This window comes from Parus major, chromosome 4 (genome assembly GCF_001522545.3).
Source record: "Parus major isolate Abel chromosome 4, Parus_major1.1, whole genome shotgun sequence".
NCBI classification, from domain to species: Eukaryota; Metazoa; Chordata; class Aves; order Passeriformes; family Paridae; genus Parus; species Parus major.
The window spans coordinates 56,878,368-56,901,930 of record NC_031771.1 but is presented as its reverse complement, the minus strand read 5'-3'; the positions used below and the strand labels follow the sequence as shown (position 1 = coordinate 56,901,930).

The window sequence follows — 23,563 nt, the reverse complement described above, 5'->3', positions numbered from 1 at the left end:
GACATATGGAGGGAATTTTTTCCTCTTCTTTGCATTCTTCATTTTTGACATTTTTGTTTTGATTCTCAAACTGAATTAAACACTGCATTTTACCAGCTACTGAGAAAATTAACTCTGTCCCAGTTTAAACCAGGACACATTCCTCAAGAAAACATTTTCCCCCTGCCCAGCTAATAAAAAACTTGCTTTCACTTTGTGCTGAGGGCTTTCAAAGATGTAATCTCTGAAATCATGTGCGCATACACCACTGCTTTTTTAAACTTTATTCAGATTATTCACTGTACCTTCACATTTAGAAATAAAATAATATTTTTTGGCATGTCTCTAGTAAGATATTCTATATAACATACTTCTAGAGTTGCATTAATGTCTTATGGTAAGATTGTAGTGTATTGTATAACTTCATTTATTTTAACCAATTTATAAGAATTCAAAAGCTATGATGTAGAGAGCAGCCTCAAATCTGTGGTTGTAAGCTGGTACTGGAAAAGGATACTGCTGGACTAATTGTACTGAGTAATTTTTGTTCTTCCTATTAGGCTCAGAAGTGGTACAGAGAACTTGGTTTTGCTGAAACAAGGTATGAAGAAACCAAAACTCGTTTGATGCAGGCTCTCTCAGAATTAGATTGCCTTAAGCAAGAACTTGGGGACAAAATACAGGGAAAGCAGCACTGCAAATTAATGGTATGTATGTAAAAGGAATGGAGAAAAGCATGTTCCTTGGGAGGGAGTGTTCTGGCTGCAGAAAACACACATTATTGGTATTGAGAATAGATTTGAAGCAAGTGTAGAGCCTCTCCAGCCACTGGAATTTTAAAAGGGAGCAGATGTTATGCAAGGTAGACCATCTGTCTGCGGAATAGTCCAGAGTCATGGCTCTGCATGGGCAGTATAAACACCTCACTTTTTTATTTAGGAGGGCTCTTGTTCTTCTGTCTTTACCCAAAGTCATTTTTAGGTGGCCTTAATGAAAGGTCTTGGACTGCAATCTGCAGTGTTTCCAGTATTTGGCCTTTTTGCCCTGATTTCAGGCCTTGTAGCCTGATTGTAGCCTGATTGCTGGATTTGAACAGACAAAATGACACTGTGAACAGATGGTGTGGATTAAAGTCAAAGTCTTTAATAGATGCATGTGGCCCAAATATGTGTCCCCAAAATCCAGGAAATCTTTCTATCTCACTGGAATGTGTTTGTATCATGGAAATTCTGGTTTTGCTGTAAATTAAACTTTTTTTAATTTTCAGGTGGTGCTCTGTCTTGATACAGGTTTATGTTTTCCACCAAAATAAATTGTTTTATGGAAAGATTTTTAATTACTAAATAATCTTCTGGAAGCCCCTTTTATAAAGACATTTCAGCTAACACTGAAACCATTTTTTCCCTCCTTAACTGGTGAGCTGCAAAGAAAAAATATTCAATTTCTACCAGCTGGAAAAGCACATTTGTAGCAATCTACAAATATTAGCAAATTCATTTTGAACAGGTTGGATAGATATGGCTTTAAAGAAAATAGAAACAAATTCTGGAAAACATAAACATTCTGAGATCAGGTCAGATGCCTAAATGTCACTGTTTATCCCAGTTAAAGGCCTTAGGGCATCCTGGAAGTCCTAGGCAGTTGTTTCATGTTAGCTTGTATAGCTTACATGGCACTATGGGTCGGTATTTATTTAAACAGCTGAGTTCTGACTGTAAAATGAAAAAGTACAGATTCTTCATATCATTGTGATTTATTGGCATGTAGCATCCTAGTACAATAGAACTGATTTCAAGCAAGAAGAAACTTCCAAATTGTTTGGAAAAAAAAGAAATGTGTCACGTTTTGTTTAAGCTAGCAGTTAAGATTTTGGGTGCATTTTTGGGAAATGGAGCGTTAATGCTTTGTTTAGGGATAGTCTGGGGCAATTATTGTTTATTATGTTGGTCAATGAAGTAAGATGTTAATTATTCCTATGACTCACATGGGAATAAAATTCATCAACCTTGACAGAATGCTTTTACACTGGAAAAAGTGCAGGTCAGCCTTCCTCTGAAAAACCCTGCCACTTTTAAATCCCTTCAACAACTTATGATTTCAAACTTATGATTAGTGTTCATCGATCAGTAGTGTTTATTTATGCAGTACTGTGATCCTGTTTGGTTTAGGTCTGACTTCTTCATCCAATTGAATTACTTGTAGGCTTAGTGTCAAATTTTTGAATACAGGTGTCTCATTCCAGGGTCAAAGATGCAGTCCATGTACACAGAACTGAGTTTATCCTTCAGTTGCACTATTTGATGGCAGAACTAATTATCTGCATAACTCAAGTCCATTATCATTTAACCAAATAATATTGATTTTATTGGCACAATTTAGCAAGTAGAACAATAGAAAATAGAGTAGATGCATCTTAACGAAGGTCAACTTTATTTCAATAATTCACTTTTAAAATAAACTTTTTAATATACACCAAGCTGTTGATAGTGAATTTGGATGAAGCCTTAAAATACAAGTTTTTCTAGATAAAAAAAAAAAAGACTTTTTATCACAGAAAAAGATCCTATCTATTTTTCTAGCATCATGTTACTTCCTGAGGACAGTTTTGCTGACTGGTGATTCATTTTTTGTTTTCAGTTACTTGCCACCCTTGACCAAAACTCTTTTTCATTACTCAGAGTTACTAATAAACTCTTATACAGTAAATCACAGGAATTTATGCTTTATCCTGTTCTAAACTTCATTTTTCTGGAACACCTCTTGCTGCAGTGCTTGAAAGAAGTGAAGATGTGAGCACTCTGGGCCTAGAACCCATAGTGTTTGAAATATGTCATGTTCTGAGTGTGTCTTTTAGAACTTCTTGAACAGGTGGAATATGCTTTAGCCTAGGAACATTTGGGTGAGTGTTCTGGGATGTTGAGGTAGCCTTCTGAGCACTGGGGCTGTGGTTGAATTTAAGAGAAATATGAGGGTGAGCAGGAAGGAGGCAGGGTACTGTTTACAGCTTTAAAAATGAATAGAAGAATTTTGCATGAAATGTACACAGTAAAAAAAAAAAAATGCACACCAGGCTTTCCCAGTGAACTTCTGATGACTGTCTGCAAAAAAGGCCTGTAGCAAGAAAGGTCATATTCCTTGTCATTTTCTCACTGAGTTTTCAGACAAGCGCAATTCACATAAGAGGAAGATACTGGTTTTATTTTTAATGTTTTTAGGTACCAACTTCAAAGACTAGTGATCTTGCCAGGTTTTACAAGAATGCAGTGGTTAAATGCTATGTTTTAGGCTTAGTTATCCTTTTGTTATTTACCAGTCCCAGCTGGGTCCTTCATCCTTCTGGAGCTTGACTTACATAATCTATGGTCACTGCAAACTGGGACATCTGACAGAGTGCTCATATATAAATCTTGTATGCCTCATTTATGTGTGAAACTACAGAAAAGTGCTAGCAGGTCAGCCAAATGCAAAAGGAAAGAGGGAACTTTTCTCTGCCTCTAACCCTCACACAGTTGTTTTATTTCCCCACCTTTTTTCCCATAAAGCATCTTCAGCTAGGGAGTGTTTCCCTTTTGGTTTTAACATACTTTTCATGTGGGAGAGAAGATGAGGGAAATACCATGTCATAGACTCATCCTCAGGTTTTTCTCCCTGCAGTCCTGGTCTAATCCATCTTGATGTGTCCAGCTGTTCCTATTGTTCTCTTGACACAAGAGGGAGCCAAAAAGTTTGGTACAAAGCATTTGACCGGTTCCAGTGCTGTGCACAGAGGACTCACTTCACCAGGAGGAACACTGTGACAGTGTCATATTTCTGGTTTTCTCTGTGTTGCCAAGATGGGTTGCAGGCAGAGTAATGTGATCTATCAATTCAGTTTGCTGTTCCCTATGGAATGGTGCCCTCAGTGTGTTATAGTCAAGGCTGTCAGAAAGGCTGTGAAAGATTTACTGTGGTGTTGTGCATCATGGCTGAGTATAGGCTTTTCTCTCAGTCATATCAATGTTTGTAACCATTAAAACAAACCATCATTCTGTTTTGTCAGAAAGTTATATGGTTTTACCACAGTATATCATGGGTCTGACTATTATTTTTAGCTGAATCTTTTAGACTTGCTTATATACTAGTATTTATCAGAAATCTTGACCAGCTGTGTGTATCAATTCAGTATATTGTTTTTCATATAATAGCATAAGGGTTTTTCAAGATACTTCCTTCTCCTTCAGATTTTCCTCATTCTAAATCTATATATTTAATCTGGCAGTGTCTCTTGTAGGAGCTGACCTTATGATGCTGACCATCAACCTAAAGCTCTCACTAATCCTTTCAATCTGAGTGCAAAAAAACGGGGGAGAAAAGAAACTGAAGAGTGGAGGAGGAGGAGTTAAATTTAGAAGCTTCTCTTTCCATTTTTTCTGTATCATTATTTTTACATTTTAATGTAAAAATATTATATTTTAGATTTTTTTACTTAAGATCTGATTAATTTATTAATAGTATTCTAGAACAATTAAATATTTGGGACAGTGGAATTATCTCTCTGAGATAAATATATGTAGAAAAACAAGGGACATATTATATAGCTTCTCATTGAAGCACGAGCCTGGGAACTTCTGAGGTTTTTTCTTATTCACACCATGTTACCACAGGTTAGTCATTTCATCTGTCTTTCCCCACTTTCCCCATTTATTAAATCATTACAATATATATATTTACCTTGAAGAAATATTGTGAAAATCCAATTGGATACCTGTTCTCACAGGGATCAGGTACTCTTTACATATGAAGAGTTTAAGATTAGTGCAAAATATTAGTGCTAACATGTTCATGAAGTTTTGGGATCATATATTTTATAATAATTTGCTTCTTTTGGTGTGCAAGGTAGGTAGTTATATTGATTGAAAAGTTTTGTCGTGTAAGACATGATTAAAAGTATTTTTGTTGTTTTATACACTTGAATTGAAAATCTGTATATTTTCTCTCTAGCCTGTGTACACATTGAAGGATGCCCAGGAAAAGGAGGTGAATAAAATAGCCAGTAAGAGATTAGAGCAGCAAGTGTTGACCTTGAAAGCCCAGCTCAGGGACCAGGCTGCATTACAAAATCAGTTTCGTGACTTGCAGAATGAAGTGAAACTCCTTCAGGCTCAGCTGTGTGAAAAGGTATAAAGTTGTTTTCTGTGTGCCTAAATGTGAGCTTAGACTTCAGATTCTACATCTCTGTTTTCAAAGGGGAGAAGCAAAATAGTCTTCTTTCCTGGGAATGAAACTGAGGATAGTTAAATGGTTTCCATGTAAAAGTACTCCTGACTTCAGAGAAATAAGGAAAAGATGTAAACTGCTTGTGTAATCCATGTTGTGGAAAAATGACAGATGATCACAAAAGTTCAGTCTCTGCTCTAATTAATCCCCATAGTGTAATGCAAACACAGTCATGCTGAAATTCTTTACAGAGCCACTTCCTTGACTAAAATTGTCAGGATTTTTTAACATTCCCAACTCTCTTGTTCCATTAGATCAGATTAGGAAACTCCAAGCTAATAATAGAATTTGATCGTTTTCCTAACATTTTTTGTCTCGTCTGCTTGGGTTACACATTAAAAGTTTCAGTAAGACATTTTCAGGTGTGTGGTTTGGATTTTTGCCATAGTTACTCTGATGAGAACGGCCATGTATGCACAAATGTACTTCCACAAGCAGTTTTCACACTTGTGCATTATATTTCATCTGGAAAACCAGAGTGGGTACATTAAGATTTGCAAAGCTGCTGCCTTACAGTGTGATACCAAAGCTGCTGCTGTAAGTGTGACTACAGCTACTGAACTCTTGGGTGGGAAAAAATTCCTCCTAGGACTTCTTTCCCTTAAATTTTCTTTCCTATTGGGAACTATATTTTGGAACGATGATAGTTACAGTGTGAGCCAAATTGCAATTGCCCATCAGGCTCTGAAACAGCTAGTAAATGGCATGTTCTCAATAGTGCTCTTTGTCCTTCATAGCCTACAATGAGTAGAACATGCTTCTCCTTTGTCTGTACTCTGAAATACAAGAGATGATTGTCTTCTCCCTACTTGGAACAGGTTTCATTCTACTTTCTCCAAAGTAAACCCATCTTTCTGCAATTCTGGTTTCTGTTGTGTTGTTTGTTTGTTTGGTGGTGGTAGTTTAGTTTAGTTTTGTTTTTCCTAGCCTCACTGTGTGCTGTGGTTTGCTCTAAACCAGTTCTGTAAAGAGGGTTTGTGCCTTCTCTCAGGCATGGGTTAGGGGATGCCTCTTAGAGGAACAATGCTGGTAAAATAAAACTGTTTTGTAGTGTCTGGTGTCATATCAGATGATAGGTGAGTAAAGGGTGAGACATGCTGTCCATATGAATGGAAAAATCCTAACTGTTCTATTGCATCAGCAAGATGTGTTGCTCCCTGCCTCATCAAGAATTGAGTGTCTTCAGTGCAGGGACCTACTGCCAGCTCTTTCTTTGTTCCCCCAATGTAAAGAAAAAAATATAAAGAAAAAATACTTCCGCTGTCCTGCTTGTTTTGATTCCTCCCAAGCCCACAATTTATTATCTGAAGACCTTGTGATCTTTTTCTGCATAACTGAGTTCTCATAAAGGAGGGTTTTTAATGATGAATATAATACATTTACTGTAAACTTTACAGAAATATAAATTGTCAAGCAAAATAAATGCAAAGGAATCTGTACTTTACAAAGTAAAATCTCTACAAAGTCTATACAAAAATATGGTATTGATTCATAATGGTGATGGATTTTATGTAGCAAGATACTGTATTTTTTTCTGCATAATCAGAAGGGAGGGTTACCATCATAAGGTACTAAGTAATCTGGCACACTCTACTTCACCTCCTAGTAGAGGACATGTATCAACTGTGTCAGAGTAAAAGGTTGTTGATTTTCACTTTTCAAAGTAGAATATACATGCAGAAAATCCTTCCCCTTTTCTCTAATTTTACAATACAGTGTTGGTAAGTAAAGGGAAAATTTTTCCCCAAAGAATGTTTTGGAAGATTCAAGAGTAAATATGAACATGAGTGCATAATGAAGGTTACCAAATCTTTACTGTGATGCTGCTTTGATTAAATATCCTCACTGATATAAGGCTCCATCTAAGAACATCCAAAAGCCTTTGCTAACTTTTAAGACCAATGCTAATGTGAGTAGGGCAGTATTTGTGCCAGAGCCTATTTGTGTGCAACCAATGCCTTACACTGATTTATCTTGTTTGTGATACAGGGTCACACAGACATGCAAAGTGTACACCTCAGATTCAGGTCTAAAACAAATATCAAAAAACTGCTAGAGTATTTCAAAGTTATTCTTGAATAAATTGATGCAGGATACTTTTTAACCTTTCAGGAGAAAGAACTGCAGAAGAGAAAATCTGAAGTAAAGTTGACTCTAGCTCCTCTGAAGGTACTGTGTTTCCCTGTTTACCTAAACAAGGGATATCCCTTTGTTTGCAGGCAATCTGTGCCTGTGCCTTCCTTCTGCAGTTGTCCCTGATCAGCTGGGTACTGCTGGGCTTCCCCTTAGGCAAGGGCTCACTGCCATTACTGCAAGGTTGCTTTCAGCATGTCAAAAGGGGGACCTTGCACATGGAAAGGGAACATCTCTTTCCCATTTGACTGTGCATATTTATTGCTCTTGAAGGTGTGGAGGCATCTAATAATGTAGAGACATAGGAATACAATCTATCTATTTGGGTCAAAACGTGGAATTACAGATCAGACACAAAATGTAATCTTGAAGTCTCAGCAGGGAGTGAAATGACAGAACCATGGAATGTTTATGTGTTCATGCCACACAGGCTAAGCTGGCTTGCCTCACCCAAAAGTGCCAGGAAAGGAACAGCTTCATTAGGAGAATGTATGATGAATTCCACAGGCAAGGATTTATTAACTCTGCCTTTGATGAAGAGATGAAGAACTTGGTAAATGACATGACCCTGGCAGAGTACACAGTTGCTTTTACACCAAGGTGTGATCAAGAGGTAAGTTCTCATACTTCCTTGTAGGATCCTCTTGTGTACACTATTGAATTAAGTGGTGGTTTTCAAAGTGTTTAGTGACATTTAATGTGTAATTATAAAGTATATTTCATTGCTTAATATAAGTATTGCTTCAGACAAATCACTGGAGTTGGCCATTTTACTCTTGTTGTCGGCAGGGTCTAAATTTCAGGAGTTAAAACAAAGCACATCAATGTTCCATGCAAGAAACACTCCCCTGATATTTTGACTAAGTATCTGATGGATAATGCAGCAGATATTACCCAATTTAATTTTAAATATGGATTTTTCATTTCTTTCCTGCATGATGCATTGTTTGATATTTCTGAAGTCAGGAAAAGAAGATCAACAGTGAATATTTTAAGACTTAAGTCAGCTCAGAAGACATTTGTATTTGAAAGGGAGTTAGTCACTTGTGTTTCTCTGGCAAGGCTTAAGTGGGAAGCAGCCTGTTTCACACGTGGTTCTGTTCAATATTGTCATTAATATCTTGGATACTGGGATTAAACTTTCTAATTTTGGAGTAGCACCTACTTGAAGAAATTTTTAAGGACAGGAATCCCAATCTGGAAACCTGAAGAAGCAGGAATTCCCTTGAAGTACTTCAGAGTCCATCAACAAGTTCTTTTTCCTTTTGATTTTGTTTCTTTTATTTATTTTTTTTTTTTTAAAAAAAAAGCCTGTAAATGTACTCAAACAATATTTGGTAGTGTTTGTGTCAAATACACTCAAGTAGAATCTTTTTGGTTAAAAGTGGCGTAGGGGGAGGAAATACTGTGTGTTACACATTTGTATAATACCGTGTGCTTGTCACAACAGAACACAGAATATTAGTTCATACTATATATTTTACTTCAGCTAACACAATGCACTGCAAAATGAATACATAAAAATAATTTATCTTAACAACATTTGAACGTTTTCACCAGCAGAAGATGCTCAAAATGAGCATATAGTATAGTAAATCCACTGGCTTATTTTTCTGATGATTTCACATTTTTAAACACTGAGTGGTATTCTGTATCATGTTGACAGTGCTTATTCTTACAGTGTTACTAGGTGTTGCAAACTATCAGTCATACTTATTTTTGTGGCAAAAAGCAATTTAACTGCATGTTAAGGAAAAGGTGGATTGATTCCTGCTTACAGGGTGGGACAGGACTCTGTGTCTGCCTGTGTCTCCTTTGAGTACCTCATGTGTGGTTCCACCACTGCCTCACCCAAGTTCCCACTGCACAGGAAGGAGTGTTTGATGTGACTGTGGCTAGGAACTCATCTGTCAGAAGGGAGATAGTACTCCACTGCCTTCAGACTTTTTCTCAGACACTGCTGTGATAGATAAGCATTAGTAAAGCTTGCAAACACAATAAATACCAAAATACTGCTCACCTTCACACAGGTTCAATGAGGGAGAATTACATTAAATATGTATTCTGATAGCCAGGGAACTTACCTGCAGCATAGAGCCCCACATTAAATCCCCTGCTTTGATAGATATTTAGCTGTTCATCCTAAGTGGAGCACAAGCCCCTTCCCATGGTGTCTAACACTGCAGTAGCCAGAGGTCTCACTTAGGCTCAGGCACAAATAGGATTCAAGCCTGGGGGTTTTTTATAATGCATAGAACAGATTGGCTCTTGCTGGGTGTCTTGACACTGAGCTTAAGGCTCTTCTGGTCTATAAGTAGTTCCACATGTAATAGGGGGAAACTTTCCTACCAAGGAAGAGTTGTATGTTCCCATGAAAAACATATTTCTGTGCATCAGGTTTCCAATGGAAGACACTTCAATGAAAAAATATCCAAGTTTCACTACTGCTAATTTGGTTACAAAAAAAATAAAAGAGAGACACTGTTTCATATTCATGTGATACATTCCTTTGGTTTAAAAGATCTTGTATGAATTCTGTAGACATATGTTGAAGTGAACTGACTTTTCATCTTGGAAATTTTATTTCTTGCTTTCAACTCTTACTCTCACTGGACTTCACATCTAAGATTCCAGAGCTATGCCGAACATCCACTTACATAAAATTCCTTTGAAAGCTCTTTACTTCCTTCCTGTCAGTTTTTCACTCCTACAGCATTCCTAACATTTGAATTGTGCCATACAAAACCTAGTGGATTGCCTTTTTTTTTTTTTTTCTTTTATTTTCCTTCTTAAATTAAAGATTTGCAATTGGCTTTATTCATTACTGGACCCAGTAACAAATGGAAGCCTGTCACACATTAACAGCAAACCTCTGTGCCTTGACTTGATGAATTTCAGCTCAAAGTTTGCAGTGATGCATTAAGAGCTGATCCAGAGCCTTTTGAAGGGAAAGGGGACTCTGTACTCAATTCAGTGCCTGGCTTTGTAGTTCAGTAAAAAACTTTGAGTTGTGTTGTCAGAGAAAAAATTGGTTCACAGTTCTATTCAGAACTCTTTTTTTTTTTCCTTTTTGTTTTTCACCTGTACATGGAATTACATGTACAGGGGATGGAGCTGCTTCAGCTGGATGCTGGGATGTCCCAGCTTCAGTGGGGGACTTACAGGCACAACCATGTTACTTGTGCTTACAGGCTGAGGCAAACTTCAGTTCTTTGCTTATTCTGGACACAGTGGATGGTTGGTTATTTCCTTCTGTTTGCCAGAAGTATTTTCTCCCTGATTTTTATCCCAATTAAAATACTAAACCACAAAGATGGTGTTATGCAAAACCCACTGTCTTTGGAGCTTCTCTTCGGGTTTCAGTTTCAGCATTCAAGGCTCTGCTGTCAGACGTGGTAAATCCCCCTTGTCCCTATGGCTTTATTTTGCTGACTAACTCAAGACCTCCATCAGTTCAGTTCAGCAGAGCAACATGCATTTTGAGGCTTGTCATTCTTGGTTATTTTCACAGCCCAGCATTACATTCAAATGTTTGTGAGTGAGAAATAAAATTTTCTTGAGTCATGTAATATCTCATAATTTTGTCCCAGCAGTGCACTCTTCAGTGAGGTCAGATACATGCTAAAGTAATAAATTCATAAAAGAAAGCCAGTTTTCCTTCTCTTAATAAGTCCCAGTAAAGAGGACTAGGTTTTGAATTACTTTTCCTCATGATAAAACTGTGCACCATGAAGTTCTCTATTTGTAATTTAATTTAATTAAGCAATTTAGTTTAATTTAATTTTAATGGGTGTTTATCATAATAAACATATATGTTTGCACAAAAGGCGTTTTACTTCAATTCTTTTTCATCCACCACCGATGTCACTGGTGAAAGCAAAAATTCTGTGCAGGATGGTGAGCAAATGCTGCCTCTCAGCTTTGAAAAAAAATCATCTTTTGGGCAAGTGTTGGAATGACAATGTATGTCTAATATGGACTTGAAATTAGAAGTTAATTTCTAAGGCTTTGTTATATATTCTCTTTTTAAAAGATTTGAGAAACCATTTCAGCCTCTCGGAATGGAGCAATAATAAATTTTGGCAATAGAAATATTTTAAAACCTTGTCTTGTTTTGTGTCTGGAAAACAAAAAGCATGTAGCTGAAGAGGACACGTTCCTGGGACAAGGGCTGCCTCCAGCGGGTACACATGGCACTCGGCATAGTTCCATAGCTGGGGCTCACGTGCCCAGGGTCAGATACAGATTGTGTGTCCACATTTGGCCTTTTGTCATGTCCCATTTTAATCACCTCCTTTTGAATGCAGATTTTTTTTAATTGGAAGGACCTTGGTCTCGTCTTTCTTGTTTTGCTTTTTTAGAATTAATTCACATTAACAGCTGCAGTTTTTCTGCCTTTCCCAGTGAAAAGAACACAGGACAGCATTTATCAAGTGATCTTGGACATTCATGTTCACAAAACATCTAACAAAAAAGGACTGGGACTTGGCTTTGCAGCAGCTGCTTTACTTGGGATGGTAAAAGTAGGAAGCAAGAGAAGCTGTTCCAGATGAGTAATAGAACATGTGAAAGAGGAGGCTTGATTTTTTTTCCCTGAGTTTAGGTGTCTACTTGCAGTTTAAGAGCCAGGCTTTACCCAGTCTGGCTGGCTTGAACATGAGGCAGTGTCCGTGCTGCTTTTCATGGATCAGAGAACCACACAGAGGAGCAAGTGAGCTTGGCTCTCCTTTCATGGGCACTCAGCCCAGCTGGTACAGTTGTGCAATACTTTGGGCCTTTTCTCTCTCTTTTGGGCTAGGTGTGGAGAAAAAGGAGTATATTTAATTATTTCCCTCAAATGATTGAACCAACAGCCTCTGTCCAGATGTCTGTGAATGGAAAATGCTGCTCATCCAATTTCTCTTGTGCTGGAACACTTTGACCTGATGATATATATTCTTTCCATAGTGGATCTGAAGCCATTGTGGCTCTTTGCCCTCATTTCTTTTGGCTGAAAGGGAATTTGTGCAAGGAATGTAGGGATAAATGATAGTGCTTAATGCTTTTCCTGCAGTCATCTTAAACCTTATGGATGGAAAGCTCCAGGCAAGGAATGTGTCCAGTGCAGTGAATTGTTCTACAGAGTAGGGATTAAATGTGCAGAACAGCATAGCTTAATTCTTCTTTCTGTCAAGAGATTTCTTCTGAGATATGATTTTTTTTTGTTTGTTTGTGAGTTTGTATTTCTACTCATTACTTTGCAAGAAATTACTTTGTGCTTTCTAGTGAATTGTATTTGAAGATAATAGGCCTGAAATAAAATTCTCTGATGATTTTCCTTAAAATGGTTTGTGTGTGGCTGTTAAGGCCAGAGGCTTTTCTGGCCCTGAGGGTGAGATACATTTCCTATATGATGTCTGTACTTCTGACAGTCATCTGTGGTAGTTTATCTATTTATTTTCATAGTTAAAGCAGAGAAAGACATCCTTCCAAGGAGTTGTCCTGCCCATTTTCTGTACCTGCTTTAGGTAAGTGCAGGTGGCTGAGCACTGACAGCCTGCCCTGGGAGGGAGTGGAGTCTCCCTCACTGAAGACATTCAAGAACCATCTGGACACGATCCTGTGCCATGTGCTCTGGGATGACCCTGCTTGAGCAGGGAGGGTGGGTGGACCAGAAGACCCTCTGTGGTCCCTTCCAAGCTGACCCATCCTGTGACCCTGTGATAAGGTGGGAAGAGCTGTAGAAGTTGGACTCCAGTGCTTGTCAAGGGGGCCAGGGGGAGATATGTTTTGGTTTGATGAGTCCCACCCTGAGACGGGAGAAAGAATTTAATTTCAGTCTTTTTGGGACAAGGCTGATCAAGAGCAGGAAGTCTTTCAAGACTAAGGTTATTTTGCAGGAAGAGACTTTTTTTTTTTTTTTTTTACCTGACATTACAGTGATTCAAGGACATTGATGCCTGAATCATTGGAATTCCAAGTGATTGAAGGAGTGGAATTAGTTATTTAGGAATTTTTTTTAAATAAGGGTGAAGTCCATTGCTGAGACATACGTTATTTTTGACCTTTAGAGAAATTATTAATAATACTGAGAGTCAGGAAATACATATTTCAAAACATTAATGGCAGCCTGGCCTTACCAGTGAAATAACTGATTAAGCTGTTCAATAATTGTATAAGTGATTGTTTAGTTAGAGGGGATTTCAAGAATTTGTGGTGGCTGAGGAGAGGGTTCTTACTGAAGATTGCCTTTTGAAATTAAAATTTGGTTTAGTTGACAAGATTTAGATCTATTTCTTGACTGCATAATACAGATATTTTAGCAGTGGTTTTTGCTGTAATTCATGGGCAACAACATGTGTTTCTCTAGAGCAGCACATGCTGGTACAGGAGAAGCCATGACTAAAAAAAGATAAAAGCTTTAAAAAAAGGAAAAGCTTTAAAAAATAACCTTCCTTTATTTTCTGATAAGTGATAGAAATTAATGTCTGGGCATTGAGAAAAACACAGAAGTTTTGCTTAGCTGCATCCTTAGTGCTATAGGAAATGCAATCTTTAGTGCCAGTCTTTTGACACAACAGAGATGAGTCTTTTGAGAGAATCATATCAACTTTCAAATATAGTGCAGACTATACTGTGAAATCTTTGTCAGGGCAGTAGCATCTTCACTCACTGTGGTTTGCATTAACCCTGCTTTGTTCTGAGTGTCACTACTTCGCCTGCAGAAGAATTTGCTAATTTCAAGAGACAAAAGGGTTTGTTGGTTAAAGAGTTGAAGGAAAGGAATGACCCTGCAAGGAGGTTATTTTTCTAGAAATGACTTGTGCCAGTGTCACAGCTTTGATTTGGTGGTGTGATTTTTTCTGCCAGCTTTACCAGCTCCCCTGCCTATGAGCAGGACAGTGATTTGCCTTTGCATGGGTCATTGAGCTCCAGAACTTGTTCTGCTCCTGCTCAGTCTCATCTATCACCACAAATGCCTCTAACTGTGCTTCCTGCAGTGAGGAAATTCTCATCAAATAATTTTAGATCTGATATCTTCATGCCTCAAAACATTTCAGGGCTGACCTTTCATCACTTCAAGCCAGCTGGCATTTTTTGTGAGTGATGGGGAGAGATACTGCACTTGTAACCTTGGTTGGAAACCAAGGACTCTGGAGCTGCCTTGGGCTCCTGTGTTTAGAGGGTAACGTCCAAATGTGTAGCTTTCACTTTCCAACTGATCTGTGCCTGCAATGCTAGGATATGTTTGGGTATTCATGCCACCTTGCCTAAATGACTGCAATACCCAGATAGTATCACAGACTCCCTCTGTAATCAGCATAGAGAAGGCAAATCTTTTAGCCAAGAGCAGCAATCTAAATTCTGTGCCCCAAACTGACCAATATGAGTGCTCCTTCCATCCCTGGATGTGTCTGCCTTGTTCCCTGGCCTGTACAGCCTGAGATAAAGGATCCAGGAGGTAGCTGCTCCTGGGCAGTGTCTCAGCTGGCCACACATGCTTGTGTTGGGAGCTTTAAGAAGACCAAAGGCCACAATTCCACAGAACTGGTTCTCTCTGCTCATGGTGGGGAGCCAGGAACAGGAGGTGAAATGGCAACAACAAAAACACCATGTTCTCCTTCATGTTGTACCAGAACTATAGTTAAATGCAGGAGCTTGTCAATAAATGCTCATCTTTCTGTTGGATCATTTTGGAGCAATCTTACACTGCTACTGCATTTTGGAGTCCTTTGATTTTTCTTTTTTTAATGGACATAAGTGATGTAGCTAAAACTCAATAAAGATGCATAGAACAAAAACAATATATTATTTTAAGTAAAATGTGTTTTCTTTTAAGTAATTCTTCCTGACCTGGCATAAATATGTATCTTCTTTTCTGGAGCTTTTGCAAGAGGACTAATGGCAATGAGATGTTATGCATAATGAGGTGTATTAATTTTCGAAAGAAATAACTCCTCAAAAAACAAAGGGCTGAAATGGCAGGGCTTGCAATCACAAGAAAAAATGCAACAGTTATATGGTAGCTATAATAAATTTGGTTTTGAATGATTAAATGCTACTGCCCTATAGTAGTAATTTGTATTCAGGGAGATCTACTCCTGCTTGCAGCTGTTACGAAAATGTGCATAATTAGACTACCATTTCTGTCTTAAATTTGTCTGCAGCTCAGTAAAGATATTCTAAAAGGATAGCTTGCTGTTGTGTTAAAGTTGATTTGGAGGTGAAATAAGATCAATTGAATTAGTATTATTTTTGTTTTGAATATGAAGATATGCATAAGAGTTCATGCAGTTGAACTAACACACTTTTGGAGTCTGTTCAGCTTAACCTTCTTGAGCATTCAGAGGTATACAGACCTGAACTAGTTGTGCAGTGTGAGAAAATATGTGTGTAAAAGAATCCTGTTAGAAATTTTGAGATTCTTCTAGAGAACTGAGATAATTTTTAAAATTAGGAATTTTTTCCTAGTTTTAATCTAGAATTTCTTAATAGCTCAAGGTAAATTTTCAGCTGCAGTTAAAGCTTAGAGATCTTTCTTGGTATTTTTTTGAGAATGACTTGTTGAATGCAGGATTCTTTATTTAGAGGGGTGCAGGATTGCTCCACATCTGAAATAATTGGTATGTTATCTTTTCCCGTATTTTACAAAATGTAGTTTATTTACAGTTAATTTCTGTGAATGTTTCTTTTAGTGAACTCATCCAAATGGCTTCCACTAATCCAAAATGAGCAGCATTGCAAAACTTAATCTATCTTGAATTTTTTAAAATGCTATTTTCTCTTGCAGATGCTGCCTTCCTCCAAAGATGTTTCACAGGCTAATGGACAGCCAGAGGATCATGTGGCACGTGCCAAAGGGAACAGGATGACTGGGTCAATATCTGCAAACCCTCAGCCAGGGATGGATGGCCCCCACAGTTCTCCCATCACCCCACACGTGTGTGCTGGTTCTTCTGTCGGAGTAACAAGCCCAGAGGTCATTGCATTGAGAACTAAGAGAAAACCATCTCAAAAATTGCCAGGTCAGTTAAGGTTTCCTCCCTGTTTTTAGTTTAGTGAAATCTCTTATTCTTGGCAGAAGATACAGATGTTTGAATGATTCCTTCCAGAGTTGCACAGTTGATTGTTAGTTTAGACAAGCTGACAATAATAAATGTTTAATGTTTTTCATTATGTGTTTTCTTTACTATTGTTTAAGAGGGGCTTGGGGATTGTAAAAATAATTAAAAGATTTTGTTTTCATCATGGTACACTCTATGGTAAGATAATCTTTGCAAATTGTTGGATTTTTTTTAAAAAAAAAGTTATGTTGATCTTGTCCTACCTTTTTTCCCCTCCAATTCTTTTTTTTTTTTTTTTTTTTTTTTTTTTTAGTGATCCAATTATTCCTATGCCCTGAAGCTCTTTATAGTAATTTCCATTAACTGCAGGAATCCTGTTAAGAGCAGAGCTGATCAATTGCAATTGCATTTGTGACAGTCTGCTGCTAAACTAAACACGCAAGAGATTTTAGCCTCTCTAAGACAACAAAACCACTTCATACTTGTATGGAAACAAAATTCAAATATGCAATTACTGGAGCCTGTTAGGTACAGTTAAAAAATAATACTCTAATGAATTTCCTTTATAATCTTGGATTAAAATAAATGCAATGAAACAATTAAAAGCATAGTTTTGCTTTTGGAATTAATGAAAAGAACATGCAAGATACTGAGATTTCCTTTTAGTTAAGTAATTTATTATGCAATGAAATGGTGACTCAGAATTCTGATATCATGTTACTTAGTCCAGGGGATATATGTGACAGTTCAAGTTTCCTGGTCCTTTTCTCTCTCAACACTCACACATAAAAAAGACCAGTGAAGACATGGCCATAAAAGAAAACTGTTATGGAGAGCAGAATGCAAGTAGCTCTTTGATAGATCTTCGTGAACTCAGAGATTATTTTTTTTTATATTTCATATGAGCTTTAATTAAATCCCAATGAAAGCAGGACATGGGCCTCTTGTACAATTATATAGGAGGCTACAGCTGAAATCAGCCACAATGCATAGAGCATCCTGTTTCCACAAGAACATACAGCAGCACACTGGGACATCCAAGGTTATGGTTTCTGTTCTTCTTTCCTCCTCAGATACCTTCAGTTGTCCCCTCCAGCCCAAACCCGTGGGCTGGTCCCAACTTGCCCATGATCTATGAGGAAGCCCCTTGGCCTCTGCTGTCAGGGATGAAGGATGCTGCCGTGTCCCTGGGGCGTGGTGTGTTCTGGGCCACGAAGGGGAGGGATGGGTTGTCGAAACATGATGATATATTTTGGGGTCAAATAGGAAATCAGCGTGCAGGTGCTATTCCCCAGAGAATGAAACACAAAAATGCCATTATGAATAAGGCATGGCTCTCTAGAGAAAAAACAGATGGCTCAACCTCAGCCACCACAGCAGAAAGCTATTTGCCAGACGTGTTGTCAGCAAGAAATAAAGGTCGATATCCTGTGAGGAGAAGTCAGCTGCATGGGAAAGAATAAAACCTGCAGCAATAAAACAAGGTAAACATCCTGGCAATGTGATTTTCCCCATTGATACAAAAGTATAAATAATTTTTTTTTAAAACACATATTTCACTAGTTAGCATGGCCTAGCAAGTAGTTTGAGGTGGCTAGAAAATTTACATGGAAAAGAGATGTGATATTTTTTATGGTCATAGCCAGGATGCCTCCCTATTTTCTTTTCACCTTTTGTTGGTGATTTGATTTTCTTTTAACTGAAACTGTGAAACAATCTATTAAATCACTTTTTCTTTTATGAATAACCTATTTCTTCAGAGTTCAGTGGCAAGTTCTGAAAGAACTTCTTGATCTCTGTAAGATCTCCCTTGAGTAACTGTTTCCTTTGGGATTTCAGACTTCCTAGAAATTAATTTTACAAAAATTAGAGGGTAATTTTGCTGTGTTTCTTTATTCTTGGGATTTTTTTTTTAATTACCTTTTTTTTTTTTTTTTCAAAAGGCCCAACTACAGCAATGTATTGCTGTAGGGGCTAGTATCTGTAAAACAGCATCCTTCCGTTGTTGCTTTTAAGTAACAAATTGCAGCTTACCTTGAGTAGCTTCACTGGACATGTCCACAGCCACTTTTTTTAGGGCACTTCATGGCAGCATGGGTACAGAAACATCTGAGTTCACAGGATGGATGATGCACACTGCACCTGGTGCTGCCAAGCCCCTGCTGTGGGGAGGAGTGTGTGGGGTGCCAGGACACCTGTGCTGACACTGCCAGGACAGCACTTCCTCAGAGTCTGCTCACAAATAGCTGTGTGTGTCTGGGCTGCAGGAGCCTTGGGGGGATCTTGACCATGAAAAGGAGGAGGGAATAGTGTGTCTGTGCAGGTGCATGAGTGCACTAATGCTGGTTGGCTCTGGGAAGTTTAACCAAGCAAGGTTGTAAATTCTTCAAAATACTGATTTATGTTGTGATCTCACCAGAGTTAATACATTTGGAAAACATCCATTATTCATACATCTTTATCATTATTCTGTATTCTTCATCACTTTTATTAGACAAGGGCATTCACAAACAGTAATGCATGTCACAATTGCTGTGCTTTTCCTCTGCCTCCATTGATTACCCCCATTTGTTCATAGTATGTTACTACTTGTTTTTTGGAAGCCAGAAATGAAATGCCTGGTTTTGATGAAATATTAATGCATACACTCACACTTTATTGTGGAAACCTGCCTTCAGTTGTTCAGTAAGGTAACAGTGCAGCTGCTTGCAGCAGTAACTGGGTTGCTCTTCATCCAACATGTCTTTAGAAAGCACACACCAGCTGCCAAGGGCAATAGTCCCTGGAAGTGATATTGTTGAGTGCTGCCTAAGCAGGAGGCACCAGTGAGACTCCAAAATGTGGGCTTTTGCTTTAATGTGTCTTTCTCTTCTTCCTGATTCCTGGCCAGAACTTCTGAAGAGAGATATACCTGCTATACAGCCATCAACTGCCTTGTCAAGTATTAAGATATTTTTATGTGCAAATACTGAATTTTGGGTTGGAAATACTGAACATGGTAACTGTTATGTTGATAAAATGATGCTTTAAGAATTAGCCATTGAGATAACTTTTTGGAGCTTTATCTTGCTGACAGTAAAATACAGGACCTGCCAGTTCAGTCTAAGGTCAGATCATAATGCATGAAATGTGCTAATAATAATGGTATTAATAATAATACTCTGTGATAATATGATAATAAGTCTTTGTTATCCTAGTGAAGCAATCTACTTTGTGTTTGGGGCTATAGTGACTATCCATGAAATGAAGCCTTTGTCAGTCCAGTGCCTTTCTATCACAGATAAGTATGGTTTATTTTAAGTGTTCAGACTTCATTTTAAGCTAATTAGGTTATTTGGCCCCATTCTTCCTCCTGCTGGAACTAATAATTTCCTAAAAAGGGGCTGCAGACACACAGATGTAGATGGAAGAACAGATAATTGCTATAGCACTATAATTCAAAATGGACTCAAACAATTCATCCAGCAAATGGATTCTGTGCTGGCACTTTGTTGCTTTGCTTCACAAGTGACAGATTTCAGTTAAAATCCTGTAGCCTCTTGAGGTTTTTAATTTTTTAAGACATTCATTCTTCCTACTACAAAGCATTGTTTAAAGATGTGCAGATACCAAAGTTATCATTTGGCCAGCTGTTCCAGCTGCTTTTCATTTATCTTAATTAAAAATGTGAGAGTTTGGGCACTACAGTGAAGGAATGGCAATAAATTAGGAGCAATCAGTTTGGAGAGCTGCATGCAGCAGCACTGGGAAAGGTGAGTCAGCTAAAGGTTTTCTCTTTTAAACCTCTGTCTTACTCCATTTTTCCCATTACTGAATGGACAAATGAGAAATGATAGTAAGATCATACCAAATAATTATGCAGTAGTTGATTTACAGGATGATGAGAGGGTACATTGCACCATCAAACAGAGCCCCTCAAATTCTTTAAATATGGTCATTTATAGAAACCTGACCCAAAATGTACAGTGTCAGTCCAGATGGTTCCTATATTGGTGTCCTGCTGAGGTCCTGTGGGAATCTCAGCTTGCTCAGTGAGTTATACAGGATAATTAATTTTAGCCCTTATTCTGTAAACTACTTTCTGGGTTTTTTTTTATATTGAGTGGGATCAGTAGCAATGTGTTTGCAGAGTACATCTGAATTGGCCTGTGTTGAGTCACCTGTGGTCTGCTGTTTGTCATTCATGGACCTGCATGAGTCAGCTGGCATTATCTGTACTTGACTGGATGATGAGGATACTTGGAAGGAAGCTGGATGACAGGATGCTGCCTACTGACTGATGCTCACTGAGCCTACTCCCCATCCAGACTCTTCCACTCCCAAAGATACATTTTAAACAGCATAGGAAGCTATTTTCTAGGATATATATATATATGAAACACTTGTATATGAAACATTTGTAGAAAATGCAGAAGGGTTGCTGGTGAAGCCTGCCACTCCCCATGTATTGCTTGCCTTGTGCTATGAAAAGCTTTCATGCCCATCAGAGATTTTGGGAATCCGGTCTTACGTTCAGTCTGTGATCAGTCATTTTCATCCTCAGGACTGGTACTTTCAGGAGGCAGAACAAAACCAAGTCGCCCATAATTAAATTTGCTCTAGTCCCTAAGAATGCCTGTATATTTTTTTTTGGAGTAGCAATTCTGATTTGTAAAAGCACTATCTAGTACCTTTGTAGTAACAGCCTTTTCATTGAGTCCCTAAACTGATGGATATTAAAGCCACTAATTAAAACCAGATAATGCATGAAAGATTTCTACAGTGCAAACCTTTCTCTTAAGGCCTGATTAAACCAAAGAAACCTCACACATCTGTTTGCACAAATGTATTCTCATCAGGTCAGGCACCTGGTAGCACTGACTTAGGTGCATCCTTCTCACAATACCTTTTTCTTGGGAGTAAGGAGAACAACAAAAGCTGGGACAGAAAATCGGATTTTTCAGAAAGAATGGCCTATTACATTTAGCTGGGAATATAGTCTGTCTGCAATCTATCTGGCCCTGATCATCCTATCAGTCAGGAAAATGGTGAACCATAGAACAATGTGCTCATTTACATATAAATGTGTATAAAATATTTATGTGCATATATATACACATATATACGTATAATTGCACGCAGTTTGGCATAAATAAATATGGTTTAAAATAATAAGGAGAAGTGATTTTCTACAGATCATTCTCATTTTTTGCTTTGTTTTCTCCTTTCTTGGGATTTGCAAATACAAGTAAGAACAAGAGAAGAGTCTGATTTCTTTAATTCTTATTTTGAAGACTGCATTTAAACCTTAAATTGAGAGGGAACTAAGACTATGCAGTGGAAGTTCTAGTTGTACCTTGACTACACTGCACATTAAAAATCCAGGTATGTATGAATCTGTCTTCTCCTTTCCAAATAAACTAGATTCCATGGGAAGGACACTCACTTGTGTGCCCCACATGCCAGCCCAAATGTAGATGACAGTGGGACCAGGCCAGGGGAGGACACATTGTCCTATAGCAGTTTAGCACTTGTCTCTTTTGCTGCTGAAAGAGTGGGGGAAAAAAGATCAGTGGTTGCATAAAATATTGTTAGCACAATTTTGCTTTTATCTGCATAAACCATTGAGCCTTTTCTGAGTGGGAGTTAGGCATCACTAGGGAAAGTGTCAAGCTCCCATGGTGGGAGCCAGACTGACTTGCACCCTTGTTAAAGGGCTCTTGAACTGTCATATTTCATGTAATGTAAACTATCTGCCTTTGGAAATCTTAATATAGTGTGGAAAGTTCTTGAGAGAAAAAGCTATGACTTGTAAGCAGGTCTTTAAAAAAAGAGAAAAAAGAAAAAGGAAAAAGAGCTAGAGGATCCTGTTACAGATGGTGGGTCAGGTTCAGCAGGGTGCAAGAGCAGCTCAGTTTCAGCCTGGTAGTCCAGAGCAGCTGTGAGCCTGGCTTCCCAGGCACTGAGACTGTGTGTTCAAACCATTAGTGAACCAGGCCAAATATCTAAGGATGGAGAGAGAGATCTTTTTCTCATGGGTTACTGGGAGTATTTAATCAGTGATTACTCAGAAATTAAGATGCTAGCTGTTCTGCCTAGTCACTGTGTTTATGATTATGGTGTGAGAACATGGAGCAAAGGAGAATTTCAGTGAAGAATTGCTGGGAGTTGTTTTTTTCTTTGTTGGACTTGTATTAATTGTATTTGGACAATTTGGAATTTGAAGTGCTGTGGCTTGTCAGCGTATGGCTGGCTGGCAAAGCCTCCTTTAAGGGGGAAGCACCTGGAGCACATTGCTTGATTTTTATAATGTGGCTCGAGGCTGAAAATTGTGAGTGATTCTTTCTTACCCTCACTGAAACCTGCAGCTAAAAAGGGAGGATGTGGCTGTCCCTTGCCCCCACCATCTGCTGAGTGCTGCCTCCCTGCTTTCCATCTGTGGGCTGGGGACTCTGTCTCTCAGCAGCCGCATCTCTATTTCCAGCTGGCTGCAGACAGTCCCTTCTGGTAAATGGGCTTTAAAATCTCGTGGTGAGGTTGCCTAGCTGAAAGGTATTGATAAATTGTGACTGTTTGCATAGAGAGCTTTGCCTGGGGAGACAAGGCAGTTCTTGTCTCTCAGAGGAACTGATTTGTAGAAGAAAATGTACTCCATAATGTAGGTGCTCTGTGGATAGCAAAAGGCTGGGTTCTGCTCTTCCCCGTCACCCTAAAATCTTACGTGCCTTTTCTGTGCTGGTTATAATCGCCAATATGATGTGGCTGCTGAATTAACAGTTAATTAGAGACCTTTTGTGGGCGGTAGATCTTTTGCAAATAGCTGTTTAGGAATGAGCAGACAGACCCATTTGAAGTACCTGAGCTTGACAGAAATAAATAATAAATCTACTTTATATGGCTCCTAGATGATCTGATGTCTCATCATTTTGCAAGGCAGAAGTATACTGTCTGTATCCTGTGAACCTGCTCAAGAGCAGATGACCACAGAAGGAGCTGTGCAGTAATTCTGGAGAATTACTGGTGGGTAGCAGGTGGCTGGCCCTGAGTGAGTGTTGGAGAGCATGTTGGAGGCAATGACCTCTTCAGGGTTTTGAAACCTGAGAAACAAAGCTACAGCTGGTGTGGACAAGAATCACAGTCTGTTACATGGACTGAATTGGGTTCATGCAGAA

At 38.4% G+C, this 23,563-nt stretch overlaps 1 protein-coding gene across 9 annotated transcripts in view; it reads left to right on the top strand.

The window, feature by feature from the left end:
• C4H4orf50 (chromosome 4 C4orf50 homolog) overlaps positions 1–23,563 on the top strand; it is an 84,394-nt gene that overhangs the window by 18,139 nt on the left and 42,692 nt on the right. For 2 of the 9 annotated variants that reach the window (XM_033513650.1, XM_033513648.1), the window contains 6 exons: positions 540–686; positions 4,960–5,136; positions 7,348–7,404; positions 7,799–7,981; positions 16,139–16,373; positions 16,726–17,016. In XM_033513650.1, coding sequence (XP_033369541.1) covers positions 540–686; positions 4,960–5,136; positions 7,348–7,404; positions 7,799–7,981; positions 16,139–16,373; positions 16,726–16,775 — 849 coding nt within the window. In that variant the 3' untranslated portion in view covers positions 16,776–17,016. Of the gene's footprint in view, positions 1–539; positions 687–4,959; positions 5,137–7,347; positions 7,405–7,798; positions 7,982–8,330; positions 11,471–16,138; positions 16,374–16,725; positions 17,020–23,563 lie in introns of those variants that run through there. The other 7 variants (XR_004496953.1, XM_015624171.2, XM_033513652.1 and 4 more) reach the window with 6 other exon arrangements.